Source organism: Podarcis tiliguerta (assembly GCF_965153285.1).
Source record: "Podarcis tiliguerta genome assembly, chromosome: 10".
Lineage (NCBI taxonomy): Eukaryota > Metazoa > Chordata > Lepidosauria > Squamata > Lacertidae > Podarcis > Podarcis tiliguerta.
In genome coordinates, this window is record NC_139543.1 from 25078010 (window position 1) to 25093833 (window position 15824).

The following is a 15824-nucleotide window of genomic DNA, read 5'->3' on the forward strand; positions in this document are numbered from 1 at the left end:
GGGTCCTTAACCTTTACCTTTACCTAACAGACTGGAATGACAGTAGGTCGAACTGCTGGACCCATATTTGGATGTTCAGTCTTGTAGGAATGGTGCATCTAAACTACTGTGCAAAGGGTTAATCCTCTAGCATATAATCTTGTGATGTCATCTATGCAGTGAGGTAGGTTTTTTTTCAGTTGTGCTGTTGTTTAGAATCTTGTGATGTCATATGCATACTGAGGCAATTCCCCTCCCCCCAGTTACTTCAGTTATCAACTGCTCATGTGTTTTAACTGACTGTGAGAGCAGCAAGTGTGTTGTGTCATGCTGCTACCTGCCTCACAGCCAATCTGTAAATATCAGTCAATCTCAGATACAAATTCATGGAAATATGTTCCAGTAACATAAGTAACACCTGCCTCTCTTGTATATTCAATCTCACAAGAGCAAGTAACAGTAAGTAAAAGTCAGTGGCGTAGCATGGGTTGTCAGCACCTGGGGCAAGGCAAGTAATTTGCGCCCCCCCCCCCCCGCTGCACTGTCCCTCCCCCAGATAGTCCCTCGCTCTCTCTCCGCTCCGCACCGCACGCCTGGCACCCTCCCCTCCACAGTGGGCGGCGACCTGGCGGCTCGGATCGGATTCGCACAGCCAGCACTGCAGTGAGAGAGAGTGAGTGAGCCAGGTAGGGGCAGAGAGCTGCGAGTGCGAGCGTGTCCCCCCCGATGTTGCGCCCGGTGCGGCCGGCCCCCCCTGCACCCCCCACGCTACGCCACTGGTAAAAGTCATAAGTTATTTTTAAACTTTAAAAGCAAGCATTGTGTGGTTTTTCTAGGAGAAAAGAGAACCGTTAAAAAGGGTCAAACGGCCCAGGGCAACCTCCGCACAACTCTGTAAAGTATAATTGCCACAAGTCTATCACTCTCCCAGAGATTAGGAAGCCACAGGTCCATGGTTTGTCTGTTTCCCCTTCCTCCCAAAGCACACTGTTCTTCCATATCCTACTGTTGCATTTTTCCATTTGGGTGTGTGTAGGACTTAAATCTCTCAGTGATGGTCAAAACCATCCTTGAGCATTGCTTATATACTTAAGCAAGTGCCCTTCTGCCATTATTCTCTTGACTGCAGAATAATGCATGGCCAGGCCTATGTGTGAAACAGTTATGTGACCATGCGGCTGTCTGGTGACAAATTAAAGCAATACAAAAGCGGCACTCAGAAATGTATGCAGATAAGGATATTGATTTGTATCTGGCCTCATCCTCTGAGGTTTAGTGATTCCAGTCTCCTTTGAATAAAAACAACTGTATGCCCCTAAATGTTCAACTAATGTTTATTTTCAAGGGTAATACAAGCAGAGACATTTTGACAAGTGACACCCCTCAAGAAAAACAATGCCTTTTATTTTAAAGCTGTTTCCTCTTAAAGATTCTTACTGGTCAATGTCTGTTGTAAAGTGTGGCCTGCTTCAAATAGCTAAACTAAGATCTGAACATTGAATCTGAAATGGATTCCTTTGTGCAACCACGTAAAAAAGTTGGCAAGGGCTGTCAGTTTGATTCACAGCTCTTCTGTGTGGTGGTGTTTGAAAAAAACTGGTATATCTCATCTGGATATTTGCAGGATTTATGGAGCAATCCTGTAGTCAAGAATTTAGCATTAACTGGTGTGGAGTTGCACCAGATACAACTCTCATTCAGTATCTAGGCTGCCAGCTGAGCTGGCCCAAGCAGGTCAGAGGGAAAACAAGCCTACAAAAAAGAGTTTGATTTACACTACACTTTTTACCATGTCACATGACACAGCTGAACAGAATTAGGATCCAACTTAAGTCCCCGCTTCCTGCTCTTGCTCCAGAACACCCTATTTGGGAGCTGAGTTGGCTGAAGTAGGATTGGGGTCTTAATGCTGGGAGAACCAAAGATGTCAGAACTTGCCACAGAATTGTCCCCTTAGGTTTTTTAATGTTTTATAAAAATATGCCTTTTAAAATGTGTATGTTCAACTCTAGGGCAATCAGGAAGGAATTTATGTGTCCAGAATTGTGGAAAATGGGCCTGCTGACCAAGTAGATGGTATGCAAATGAATGACAGGATCCTAGAGGTAAGAGTAGTTCTTCTTCTTCTTCTTCTTTGGTGATCACTCACAGCCGAGTAATATTGTCTTCCATGAACACGATTTTAAAACTGAGTGTGTGAGTGACTGTGGAGGCCAAATCTAGATCCACATGTCCTTCCACAGTGGGGACGTAGGTTTCTGGGTGGGAGCTGATCATGATGAGGGTTTCCCAAGTGTGCCTTCCTCTTAGCATGTTTCTCCCTTTCGTCTTGAGTTCGAGTATCTTCAAAACCCATGACACCTTTGGTAAAGGTTGTTCTCCAATTGGAGCACTCGCAGGCCAGTGTTTCCCAGTTGTCGGTGTTTATACTACCCTTTTTTAAATTTGCCTTGAGAGAGTCTTTGAACCTCTTTTGTTGACCATCAGCATTGCACTTACCATTTTAAAGTTCAGAATAGAGTAGTTGCTTTGGAAGACGATAATCAGACTTCTGCACAACATGACCAGTCCAACAAAGTTGATGTTGAAGAATCATTGCTTCGATACTGGTGATCTTTGCTTCTTTCAGTACACTGACATTAGTTTGACTGTCTTCCCAAATGATGTGTAAAACTTTTTGGAAACATCGTTGATGGAATCTTTTGAGGAGTTGGAGATGGCATTTATAAGTGGTCCATGTTTCACAAGCATACAGTAAGGTTGGTAGTACAATAGCTTTGTAAACAAACATTTTGGTTTCCCTGCAAATGTCCCTATCCTTAAACACTTTGCACTTCAATCGGAAGAAAGCTGTACTCGCAGAGCTCAGGTGAAGCTTGATTTCGGCACCATTATGATACCACCATAATGGGTTTAATAACAGGTGGAGACAAATCAGCGTATAGAGGGGAGGTCCAAAAAATATCTACATGGTGCCTAGGGAACAACTTGCACCTTAATATCAGCAACACAAAGGAAATGGTGTTGGACTTTCAGAGGAAGAGAGGAGAACTAGCCCCGCTGTACATCGGGGAGGGCTGTGTGGAGAGAGTCTCTTCCTTTAAATTCCTAGGAGTTTATCTCAGTGAAGACCTTACTTGGAAAATCAATACAACCCAGGTGGTTAAGAAAGCCCAACAGAGACTCCATCTCCTCAGAGTATTGCGAAAGAACTATGTCAATCAACATTTGATGATCTCCTTCTACCGGTCCACAATATAAAGTGTCCTTTCATACTGCATCACAGTGTGGTACGCTGGTTTGACATCAACTGATAGGAAGTGCCTACAGAGGGTGGTAAATACAGCACAAGATATTATGGGCTGTCCCGTGAATCCACTGGATGACATTGCGGAAGAACGTTGCCTCAGGAGACTGAGGAAAATTCTCAGGGATGATTCACACCCTGGCCGGCACTTTCTTGATCTCCTGCCCTCTGGCAAAAGATATAGAAGCATGATTAGTCGCACCAACAGGGTAAAGAACAGCTTCTATCCATGGGCTGTTAGGCTGCTGAATGAAAAGATAACAACAGGGCAACTGACTTTCGGGTTTGGTGAGCGTGCGTCAGTAAATGAGGGGAATTAAGACTAAGAGAGCTGAGAGGGGGGTGCTTGTGTAATCTCACTGTATACAAGTTGTACAAGTGACAATAAAGTATAAAGTATCAATGTCTGCCCTTGTGGAAAGATAACTGCCCAGGTTGGAGAAGTGACTGACATTTTCCAACGTTACACCATTGAGTTGTATATGTGGCACTGCAGAGGGGTTATTTTGTGCTTGTTGGTGCAGCACTTTGGTTTTTGGGATGTTGAGCGATAGGCCAAGCTTTTAGCCTGCTCAGTTTAAAGAGCTTTCCATCTGTTTGATATATGATTTCTACTCCGGAGGGGAGTTTCCCTTTGACAAAGTGTAGGATCATGGCTACAAACATGAGTCTGACCAAACTGCGGGAGGTAGTGGAAGATAGGAGTGCCCGGCGTGCTCTGGTCCATGGGGCCATGAAGAGTCGGACACGAATAAACGACTAAACAACAACAACAGGATCATGGCAATGAAAATAATAGAGTTGGGGCAATAAGGCAACCCTGTTTTACCCCTGATCCCACTGTGAATGGTTCATTTTGAGAGCCATTATTATCTGTGATTGTTGCTGTTGTATTATCATGGTGGAGCCAAAGGATGTTCACAAATTTATCTGGGCAGCCAATTTTCAGAAGGACAGTCCACAGGGCATTACGATTTACAGTGTCAAAGGCCTTAGTCAGGTCAGTAAATGTCATATGCAGGGGCTGGTTTTGCTTTATGCTTTTTCCTTGAAGCTGTCGGGCTGTGAAAATCATATCCACTGTCCCCTAGAAGGTCTAAACCATTTTGGAATATTTGCTTTCTTTGCTTACTAGAGTACTAGTGAAAATAATGTAGCAAATCAATGTTAAAATGTTATGGTTGAATGTGTGCTAGTAATATGAAGTCTGAGAACTCTTTGAATGAATTATGCTGGTTGCCAGGTAAATAGGAAGAAGAAAGGGTTTTTTCTTTTCTTTTTTCTTTCACTATGAATGGTTAGGAACAAATTTATCTTTTAATTTGGGATAATTGATAATGATTAATATTCATTGTATTTGCTATAAGCAAGTGTTTTAAAACTGTTAACAAGTGTGGATGTGGCAATTTCCAAGACACTGATTGGTAAGATTTATATTTGTTTGGATGATTCTTTTAAACAGTGAAGGGTTGCTGGATTCTGTACATGGGGCAACTTGTTGCAAGTGCCACATTGTGGTTGCTGCTTTTAATTATGTCAGTATCTTCTATATGCTGCATACTACTTTTTTGATTGGCAGAGGCAGTCTCAAAATAAAATTTGAAAGCTTGTAGGCATGTGTTTTGTCGTACTGGGTTAGCATTGCTTCCTCCATAATCAGCCCACAGTGCTCACTCATGCAAGTCATTTTGGGTGGCTTCACTTAGTCACAGTCCTGGTCTTGCTTTGATATTATGATCCTGGGCTTCTGTGATGTGTTAACATGAAGCATTTCGATGCTGAAACTGTTCAATGTATTAGACATTATGGTGTAACAATGGAGACCAAGGGCATATTTTGAACCTTTAAACATAGTGAGTTAAAACACAGTCAACACAGCTCTGCTGTGAAATCTGGGTCCATGTTATATTTATTTATGATTCTTAGGTTGCGGCATCGCTACATGCATATACCTTAAAAAAAAAAAAGACATTCAAAGGAGAATAAATACATTAAGAGTAGTTGATAGATATGTTTCGTATTAAGTTGACAGCTCTTGAAGTGTGTTCAGTTTTTCCCCTTTGAATATTGCTGACTTGGGATACAGCAGTGGAGTTCAGGAATGGACGTATATGCTGAACATTATCATTTTTCATAGTTTTTCAGTGGCAAGATGAGGATTTTTGAAATCTCTCTGTGTGTGAAAACCTCACCAGTACTGTTTGTGTTTGTGTGTGTTGCAGCTAGGGAAGAGTAACTCTCTCCATGTGCTGTGCCCCCTTTCTACCCCATCGGTGTGGCAGTTAGGCTCGAAAGAAACCAATCTGCCCCCCGCCCCCCGGCCTCATTGCTGTAGATGCAACAATGCAGTAGATACAACAGTGCAGATTGAGAAAACCTTCTAAAGTGACTGCACTGTTCTATAGCTTTTTGACAAGTAGCTTAGGAAGAATGGTCAGTGCATATATTTTTAATGCAGCAGAGAAGCACTGAAACTAGCAAGAGCATTGCTGTCTATCCATCCCTGTTTTGTCATTTTGCATGTCCTTGGGTGGATGATAATGATGATGTGATTTCCACTCATGATATGCTGGTCTGCGTCATCACTTTGGTTCACTGTACAGTGGTACCTCGGGTTAAGAATTTACTGTAATTCGTTCTGGAGGTCCGTTCTTAACCTGAAACTGTTCTTAACCTGAGGTACCACTTTAGCTAATGGGGCCTCCCGCTGCTGCCATGCCGCCACCATGCTGCGATTTCTATTCTCATCCTGAAGCAAAGTTCTTAACCCGAGGTACTATTTCTGGGTTAGTGAAGTCTGTAAACTGAAGCGTCTGTAACCTGAAGTGTCTGTAACCCGAGGTACCACTGTACGCGTTCTAAACTCGAGGAAGTGATAGAAAGAACTTAGATAGTTTTTGCCATGAATAGCCTTCCTCTCCAGCCATCCAATCCCCTGACTTTTTTTTATTCCTGCTTGCTGCATAGCAGTTGGGTTTAGATTTAGCAGTCTTCCTTTTTATACTATTATTTCCAGGACTTGTTGACTATAATCCTATCAAGCCTATATTCATGGGAGTAAGCCCTATTGAACGCTGCTGCCATTTAATTCACCCCAGGACTTCTGATATTTGTCTTGACGTTTAATTTTCTGCTATCTTTTTATTCCTTTTAGTTTTCTTTTCAAACTGCTTGCAAATAAATACATTTTGTTGTTTATTTTTATTTAAAACTAAACATATGTCTGGGAGTCCAATATTAAATACTGAATAATGTCCAGATATTACCCATAGAATGTGCCTTGTTTGACAATGACAACTATTTTTGAATTTTCTGGATAGATAATTAAAATGTGAAAAATAAAGTCGAACTGTCTGTAATCTGATACAGTTTTCTCTGTAAGGAGACAGTTGTTTCATCACACAGTAGATGATTATGAAATATAACTGTGCCTTAAACTAGAAATAATTTGTTTCCCCCAGGGCTCGAAGTACAAGCTTTTCTCCCTGGTAAAATACTCCCTGATAAATACCATGCCAGTCCTGCTGAGAGTGGAAACTGCAGTTCTGTAGAGAAGAAAAATGAGGAATTGATGTTCTTATTGGCAAGAAGTCAAAAGCTTTTTCACACTTCATTCACTGGAGCTTTATGTGTGAAATTAATGAGTTTAATTCTTGTCATCTGCTTGTCTTTTGTACTTTTAATTGCCTGGCACTTGGTTTTGCCCCCATAGGATGCTGTCAGTAGACTGTACGGTATTATAACTGTGATGTTTGGAGATGTATTTCAGTGTTAATTTATTTGCCCCCTAGGTGGCAAAAACTGAATATGAAATGCAAAAAGCTATACATACAACAGTGTCAGTTCTAAAATCTTCTGGTTAGATGGCTTGATCGTAGTCTCTTTACAGATCCCCCCCACAACTGGTTTCTCCGTAACTTCGCATAAATGTGAAATATATATGGTAAAGGTAAAGGTAAAGGTACCCCTGCCCGTACGGGCCACTCTTGACAGACTCTAGAGTTGTGCGCTCATCTCACTTAAGAGGCCAGGAGCCAGCGCTGTCCGCAGACACTTCCGGGTCACGTGGCCAGCGTGACGAAGCTGCTCCGGCAAACCGGCACCAGAGCAGCACACGGAAACGCCGTTTACCTTCCCGCTATAAAGCGGTACCTATTTATCTACTTGCACTTAAGGGTGCTTTCAAACTGCTAGGTGGGCAGGAGCTGGGACCGAACGATGGGAGCTTAAAGGGATAGGTCAGTCTTTCCAACCTGGTATCCTGCAGGTATTTTGGATTAGAATTCCAGTTAACCCCAGGCATCGTGTTTTTCTGTTTTTAATAACAGACCAATTAATTCACCTTGGCAATTTATATTTGAAATTTTTAAGCAAAAGAGGAAATAAATAAAAACGATTGTGCTTTGTTGGTGTCTACAGGGTTCTACAAGCAGTAAAAGCAGAAGAAAAGCATGTAACACTGTTTTAGGAGCATTCTGTTTTTGTTCTGCAGTTTATAATGCCAACAACATAGGTTTTACATTTTATGAGATATGGGGGTTAAATGTCTGAGCAGACTTAAAATGTAATGAGTGCTGGTTTATTTTTACTTTTAGTTAAATTATTTGTTCTACCATGAATTAATTAGAGCACAGTTAATGATGCCGTCCATCTGCCAAAATGACTGCACAAGCTCTGACATTTCTTAAGAAAAATGAAAGTCCTGAGACCAGGCACTAGCATAGACCCAGCAATTACAAAGAATGGTGCCAGACAGGCTGAATTCTGCATCTAAGGGCAATATTAAAAGCGATTAACCATCCTTTCCTTCATCTGCCTGTAACAGAGAGCAAAGCTAGGGCATTTTGAGTCCTCTTTCAATCAGCTGAACAGTGGCAGGCATTCATCTTACGATTCACATGTCACAGTAATGATCTGGCAATACAGCAGGAAAAGTCATAGCTCAGTGCCTGTATGCTCTAGGTTAATTTTAATTAGCTATCCCAGATTTCTGGGTCAATAGTTAGACTGACTGACTGCAGAACATTTTAAAAATCTTTCCCTTCCTTCATATTTTCAATATCTGATACAACTCAGTTTGGATCAGAAAGGCATCATCTGTATGCTCTGGTTAATTTCTTGAAAGGTTAGCAAAGGAGAGGCAATGAACTCAAATAGGATTTTTTAAAGGTTTTTGTGTGTGTGTGTGTGGCTTAAAAATAAGAATGGATTTTGAGTTAGAATGTTAATTAGGACAGAGAATTTCTCATTTTCTCCCTGTCCCTTCATCCCACTTAAGCAATATGTACATTAAGTTCCTCATTTCACGGTTTATTGATGATGATCACTACTATGCTTAACATGTCTTCACATTTAGTTTTCACTGAAATACTTCATAGTTTTTTTAATAGAAAATGAGGCATTTGCAGCTGCCAAAAATGACTCGTAGACAGAAGACAAAATACTTGTGAGAAAAATACGATATCATGAAATTGTTTTTCTCTTTTGTCGACTTAGAGGTGTGTGTGTTTAGTAAAATGTGGTCTACACAGTAGGCTATACTCTAGTGCATGTTTTTGTGAGTTTGTATACATTAACAACTATAGTTGAATATGTGCTGTGAGTATATGAAGGCTACTGAGAGAGCATGTGTGAAAATGTGTTCTTCCCTAAGAATGTTAAAGTTTTTGTGAAATGCACTTCGATAAAGTGAAAACTATAAATGCCCTTTGTATAGCTTAAGATAGTACCTGAAAAACCGCCTCCTGGCACATATACTTACCTGGACCTTGAAATCTTCAGATACAGGCAGAGACCATTTTAGGCACATCCGATATGTGTGTCACCACACATGCACACATCACACCAAACCTGGAAGTGACTAAAAAATGTCACAAAATGGGGCAGAACGGGGTGGGGGCAGAAAGGGGTGTTTGCAGACTTTTGCAATGGGTGTTCTGATTATAGACAATTTCACACAAGCACGTGGTGCCTCAGAACGTTATTCCCACGCAAATCAGTTGCTGCCTGTATACCCATCAGGTGAGGTGTGCCAGGTGGCTCCTGTTTAAAAGACATTTTCACAAGGCATTATTTTCCTAGGCCTCTTACATTTATTTTTACCTTTATTGGTTTATTACCAGTTTTTAGGATCTTAGGATGTTGCATTGTTTTCTTTCATTCCTCTTGTTGCTGCATTTTTAACTTGTTTTATGTTGTGAACTGCCCTGAGAACTTTTTGTTACAGGCGATCTATAGAAATGCTGTAAATTATGTTAATACAGTCTACTTGGTGCTGGAAATTGTGTGCGTTGATGTACACACAGCTCCAGCATATGCAACAACTTCAGTGCAATGTCAGAATCGGCTGTAGTAAGATTGGTGGTATCTGTGACTTTGAATATCTTCAAGGTAAAAATAAGCTCAACATGACCTGCTAAATTTGCTACGTCAGCTTCCATATTTTATTAGTACCTTGTTGAAGGACCAATTGCATTCCAAGTCCATATCAATCTTTTGCATTAAGTGGGATTGTTGTTGTTTAGTCGTTTAGTCGTGTCCGACTCTTCATGACCCCATGGACCAGAGCACGCCAGGCACCCCTGTCTTCCACTGCCTCCCGCAGCTTGGTCAGACTCATGTTTGTCGCTTCAAGAACACTGTCCAACCATCTCGTCCTCTGTCGTCCCCTTCTCCTTGTGCCCTCCATCTTTCCCAACATCAGGGTCTTTTCCAGGGAGTCTTCTCTTCTCATGAGGTGGCCAAAGTATTGGAGCCTCAGCTTCACGATCTGTCCTTCCAGTGAGCACCCAGGGCTAATTTCCTTAAGAATGGATGCATTTAATTTTCTTGCAGTCCATGGGACTCTCAAGAGTCTCCTCCAGCACCATAATTCAAAAGCATTAGTTCTTCGGCGATCAGCCTTCTTTATGGTCCAGCTCTCACTTCCATACATTACTACTGGGAAAACCATGACTTTAACTATACGGACCTTTGTTGGCAAGGTGATGTCTCTGCTTTTTAAGATACTGTCTAGGTTTGCCATCGCCTTTCTCCCAAGGAGCAGGCGTCTTTTAATTTTGTGACTGCTATCACCATCTGCAGTGATCATGGAGCCCAAGAAAGTAAAATCTCTCACTGCCTCCAATTCTTCCCCTTCTATTTGCCAGGAGGTGATGGGACCAGTGGCCATGATCTTTGTTTTTTTGATGTTGAGCTTCAGACCATATTTTGCACACTCCTCTTTCACCCTCATTAAAAGGTTCTTTAATTCCTCCTCACTTTCTGCCATCAAGGTTGTGTCATCTGCATATCTGAGGTTGTTGATATTTCTTCCGGCGATCTTAATTCCGGCTTGGGATTCATCCAGCCCAGCCTTTCGCATGATGAATTCTGCATATAAGTTAACTAAGCAGGGAGACAATATACAGCCTTGCCGTACTTCTTTCCCAATTTTGAAAGTGGGATTAGAGGGCAATAAAAATGGATTGCACCAGGGCAGAAAATAATTACAGTGTATGCTTTGTTTTGCATCCTTAGTACTAATAGTCCCACTATTCCTTTGCCGATTTAAATGTATTTTCTGCCACCTTGCCAGCAGTTAGATGCTTGTTTACAATTTAAACTTCAGTTAAAGATACATAGAGAACTCTGAACAATTCATAATCTGACATGTATCTCTTTCATGGTACATTCTTGTAGGTTGTAGACACTTGTTAATACACGACAGATAAAGTTGATCATTCTGCAAAGCCTCATAATAATAATATGAAGTTCTTTGTGGTTTCCTGATTAAACACAGCACTGTTTTCCGTTTTGCTTACTTGGTTGCAGGCTGCATACAAACATAACTTTTACTAACATTTCATATATATGTATATATGTGTGTGTGTGTATGTATATATATGAAATGTTAGTAAATATATGTATAAATCTCTTTTAAAGCTTAAGATACTGGCCATGACCGCATGCTGTAGCAAAGAATTTCATGTATTTGTTCACTGAGTGAAGAATAAGGGTTGTATTTAATACTGCTGTTCTGCTTGCTCACCAGACTTCTTTCTACTTGCACAAGGGAACGTCTCCCCTGCAGCCCTCCACACACCCTCAGAATCTGCTCCAGGGGTTAGTGGACCCTTGGGGGTGGAGTGGGGTGGGTAGGGACAGGAGATGAAGGGAAGTCCTGTGGCATGGAACTTGAATCTAACACCAATCAATGTCATTGTGAGACCTTGAATTCTAGTAGAGAGGAATTAAAAACATCTTACCCACTTTCTCAATGCTGGGTATAATGAATTTCCTTCTAATTTTTTTTATTTTATTTTCCCAGAAATGCATTCTGATATGGCTATGTGGGCTTGAATCCAAAGATCCTGCTGCAAGAACAGAAGGCATTTCCATTTGTTAATGTAGCTTCTGGTGTGGGAGATTGAATTGCGTCACTTGAGGACCATAGGACACACCAGTTGGCTGTTTTTGCAAATTAGTGAAGGTCTTTGATGCTGCATATTGAGACATAGGCTTTTTAGGCCAGTTTCAAAAATAAAAGTAACCAAGATTAGGTGTCTGAAGTAATTTACTGGGTTCTACATAGCTGTCGCATTATGGAATGCAGGACGTTGTTTAAAGTAAGTTCTGTTAAAACAAGTATAATTTAAAGAAGAGTGTGCTGTAGCTGAAAAGAAATGGTAGTAATACAGTACCATTTACATCTCTCTCTTTTTTTACATGACTGAAACTCTATTCAGATGTCTCAGGTGCAGTAGTTTGCTGCCAACATGTTAACAAAAGGCTTCAGTAAACCTGACCTCTTCAACTTATGCTAAGATGCACATCTTTGTAATATATTTTCAAAGAGGACTTGGCACTGCTTTATTTCTTAGACAAGGAAAGTAAAGTTATACTTTTTTTAAAAAAAAGATGTACGCTTGATCTCACGAGTCTCACAGAGCTGATACTTATGGGGGGGTTTTTTGGTGGTGTTGGTTGGGTTTCCTTGCTTGTTTTTTTGCTGTGGTCAGTGTGGTACATAGCTCCCGGTTCCAGGTTCAATGTTTAAAGCATCAGAACTATCTTCAATGCATTCCCCCCCCCCTTGTAACTAATTTTCCTAACTGGAGTAAAACTGGAAGTTGGGGGGGGGGTATAATGGGCATCTGAGAAACAGCAGCAGAGAGGGGATGTCAGACTTTAACCAAGCTCTGAAACATGCTACTGATGAGAGTTTGGTTCTGGTGTGGAAAAACTGCTCCATAGGGGCAAGTCGTGGGTTGTCAGCACCCGGGGCAAGGCAAGTAATTTGCGCCCCCTAACCCGTGGTTTTAGTAGGGGCAGAGAGCTGCGAGTGCGAGCGCACCCCCCCCCCCAATGTTGCACCCGGTGCGGCTGGCCCCCCCTGCACCCCCCACGCTACGCCACTGATCATACTGGGAAGGGTTGCTGAGACCATTAGGCTGAGTTGTATTTTGTTTTCTTGAATAAAGAGTTAACTTCACTGACATCAGAGATTTGCTTCCTTTCTTGCTAACCTGCATCAGACTCCAGCTCTGACAATAAGGTCAGCATTTCCTCCATTGAGATGGATAAGATACGTAACTTAGCATCCTAGGTGACTTGTTTGCCAACAATAATACCAGTCTCCATTACAACCTGCTTTGAGAACTTGTGTACATAAGTTACTCCCTGATCACAAACACTAATATGTTCCTTGTACCTTACAACCCCGCCAGCATAAGGCAGAGCCAAATCTTACTGTATGAGCTAGTGGGACCATGGTTAAAAACCAGCGGTGTGCCACCTTCAAAGAATTTCTCTTAATGCTAGCAGACACTGACTTGAAGGGGCAAGTGAATCAACTTTTAAGCCACTGAGAGTCCAGTCAAAGGCGACTATGGGATTGCAGCGCTCTTCTCATTTTCAAGCCAAGGGAGCCGGTGTTTGTCCACAGACAGCTTTCTGGGTCATGTGGCCAGCATGACCAAACCGCTTCTGGTGTAACGGAACACTGTGACAGAAACCAGAGTGCACGGAAACACTGTTTACCTTCCTGCCATAGTAGTGCCTATTTATCTACTTGCACTGGCATGCTTTCGAACTGCTAGTTTGGCAGGAGCTGGGACAGAGCAACAGGAGCTCACTCCGTTTTGGGGATTCGAACTGCCGACCTTCTGATCTGCAAGCCCAAGAGACTCAGTGGTTTAGACCACAGCACCACCTGGTAGCAACTATATCACAGTGACCCTGCCTTTCTGGGTACTTGCTACAGCTAGCTATTGATAAGGTTTTAGGACTCTAGTTGCTATGCCATGCACCACGGGATCTTTCAAGATTGTGTTAATCTGGGGGCTATGTAGTCAGTCTATGTCTATGCCTGAATCTTTCAAGTGTTCCAAGAGTTGTGATTCTGTAAGCGGCATTTTGTTTTCATAAGAGTCATGCAGGCAATGGAGTCCTGCTTTAGAAATAATAGTAGATATTGTTTATTTATCCTGAGACTGGAATTATATAAGACACCTCTGAAGTCCAACATGTGAAAAGGTTGAATAAAACCTTTCCATATTGACCTAATTTGGGGCAAGAAGTTACAGAATGACCCAATTCAATAGTACAGTGTCCTGCTTGAGTGAGTTTAGGATCCGAGGCTAGGTCTTGGATAGAAAGCATGTACAACTCATTTTTTTGTTCAGTCCAAGTGGTTTTGTTGGATTGCAGATTTGTGCTGGAATTAAATGCTCCATGCTTTACTATTTTATTTTTGCTTTTCCCCATTCTGTATTAGCAACAGTTATAGCATTGGGTATCTTCCTAAATAAAGATTATTGCGCAGCTGTAGCTTACATTAATCTTTATCCTATTTTTTTTATTTGTATTTGAACCAAACGCAGCAAGAGTGAAGGAGGAAAGTGTGTGTTTGCTAGAGGAGGAAGTAATTCTTTAAATATATATACTGTCTCAGGACATTCATATAGTCATCTGTAGTTTACACTGCACAGGAATTTGGCTCTAGTCCATATGTTGAAAGACCTTGCAGATTTGAACAGTAGAGATCTGTTGTTTTTTAAGCAGCAAGTGTGAAGTAGGAAATGGCCTATATTAACTGGTTTACCATGAAGAAAGATGCTGGTTAGTTGTTATTTTCTATGATAGCTGAAGAGATGCCAGTTATTATGAAGCTAGCTGCTTCGTTTTAGTAGATCCTCACATTTGTAGATGCAATTATAATAAATCTGGAGTCTTGCCAGTCATACCTCTCAACTGTTTTTCATTACGGCAAATATCACACAGGGGGGAAAACACACACGCTTGCTTTCCTAGTGTTAGGATACATGCAAGATTGAAAAAGATAAGGTTGGACGTCGCAAGGTTATTGAAGGAAAGAGTAGCTTTAAAATAATGAAAACAAGCATGAAGTTCCACACATGGAAGAAGAGTTGATGGGTATGCGGCCTCAAATAATGAGGGGAGCCGAAACAAAAGAATGCTCAGGTGGTGATGAATTAAGTGAAGAAAGACACAATTTTGAATGTAGGCTTTCTGCCAATGTATACGGAACTTTACTTTGACTTTCACAGAGGTCTGAAAAGTTAGTTCACTGCATTTCATCAGTCCTTCTTAGATAAAGTTCTTCAGATAGTACTGTTTTGTTAGGCAATGCAGTTATATGTAGTTCATACACTAAAATCATAACATGTCCAGAGAGAAGGGGAAAGAGAGAGGTATCCTGTGCATATATGTCAGGGAGATACTGGTAGATCAGAGATTTCTTCCACCTGTCCAGCAATATGTAAATTAACAACACAATTCTATACATGCCTACTCAGAAGCGAGTCTAATTGAGTTCAATGGGACTTGCTTCCTGATGAGTAGGGTGTAGGATTGCAGATGCAAATGGACAATCTGTTAACTTTCTCAAAGTTTAAGGATATTTTCTGTTCAGAACATAGTAGTCAGGCCTGTAATCCTCCCTAGCCAGCTGCTGGATCACTGACCAGATCCATGGCCAGGCCTCAATGCTGCCTGACCATTTAAGGTAAGCTGACCTGCTGAAGCAGCTGCATAATTTGTTTGTACATTAAGGTCACCAAACATCCCTGTTTTCTCTGCAACTAAATTCTGTTGAACACAGAGTAGATGTTGCATAGGACTGCACCGTTAATCTGATATGAAGAAAAGCTAGAAGGGACAGTTTTTAAAGTGTATTTGTACAAATTGTTTTACCAGTTGAGGTGCATAGATGGGAGAGCATAGCTCACATGGTAGAGCATGACGCACTTAATTTTAGGGTTGTGGGTTGGGCAAAAAAATTCTGCATTGCAGGGGGTTAGACTAGATGGCCCTTGTGGTCTCTTTTAACTCTACAACTATGATTCTATGATTTTACTACAAATACAGGTGCACATATTGCAGTTATGTAATTGATCCATTAGAGGGCAGTATAAGACAGCTTGTTGGAGTGAGAAATTTCAGACTTGCTCAGGAAGGCAGCAATACCTGTCCCATGAAATTATACCATCCTAAACTTGCAAGTAAACACAGCAGAACTTTCACTTAAGTTTTAGAA

At 41.3% G+C, this 15824-nt stretch overlaps 1 protein-coding gene across 1 annotated transcript in view; it reads left to right on the plus strand.

Annotated features, from left to right (window-relative positions):
• PDZRN4 (PDZ domain containing ring finger 4) overlaps positions 1-15824 on the plus strand; it is a 216035-nt gene that overhangs the window by 6574 nt on the left and 193637 nt on the right. Inside the window, exon 3 of the mRNA XM_083399508.1 lies at positions 1992-2084. Within this exon, the coding sequence (XP_083255634.1) occupies positions 1992-2084 (93 nt within the window). The remainder of the gene's footprint in view (positions 1-1991; positions 2085-15824) is intronic.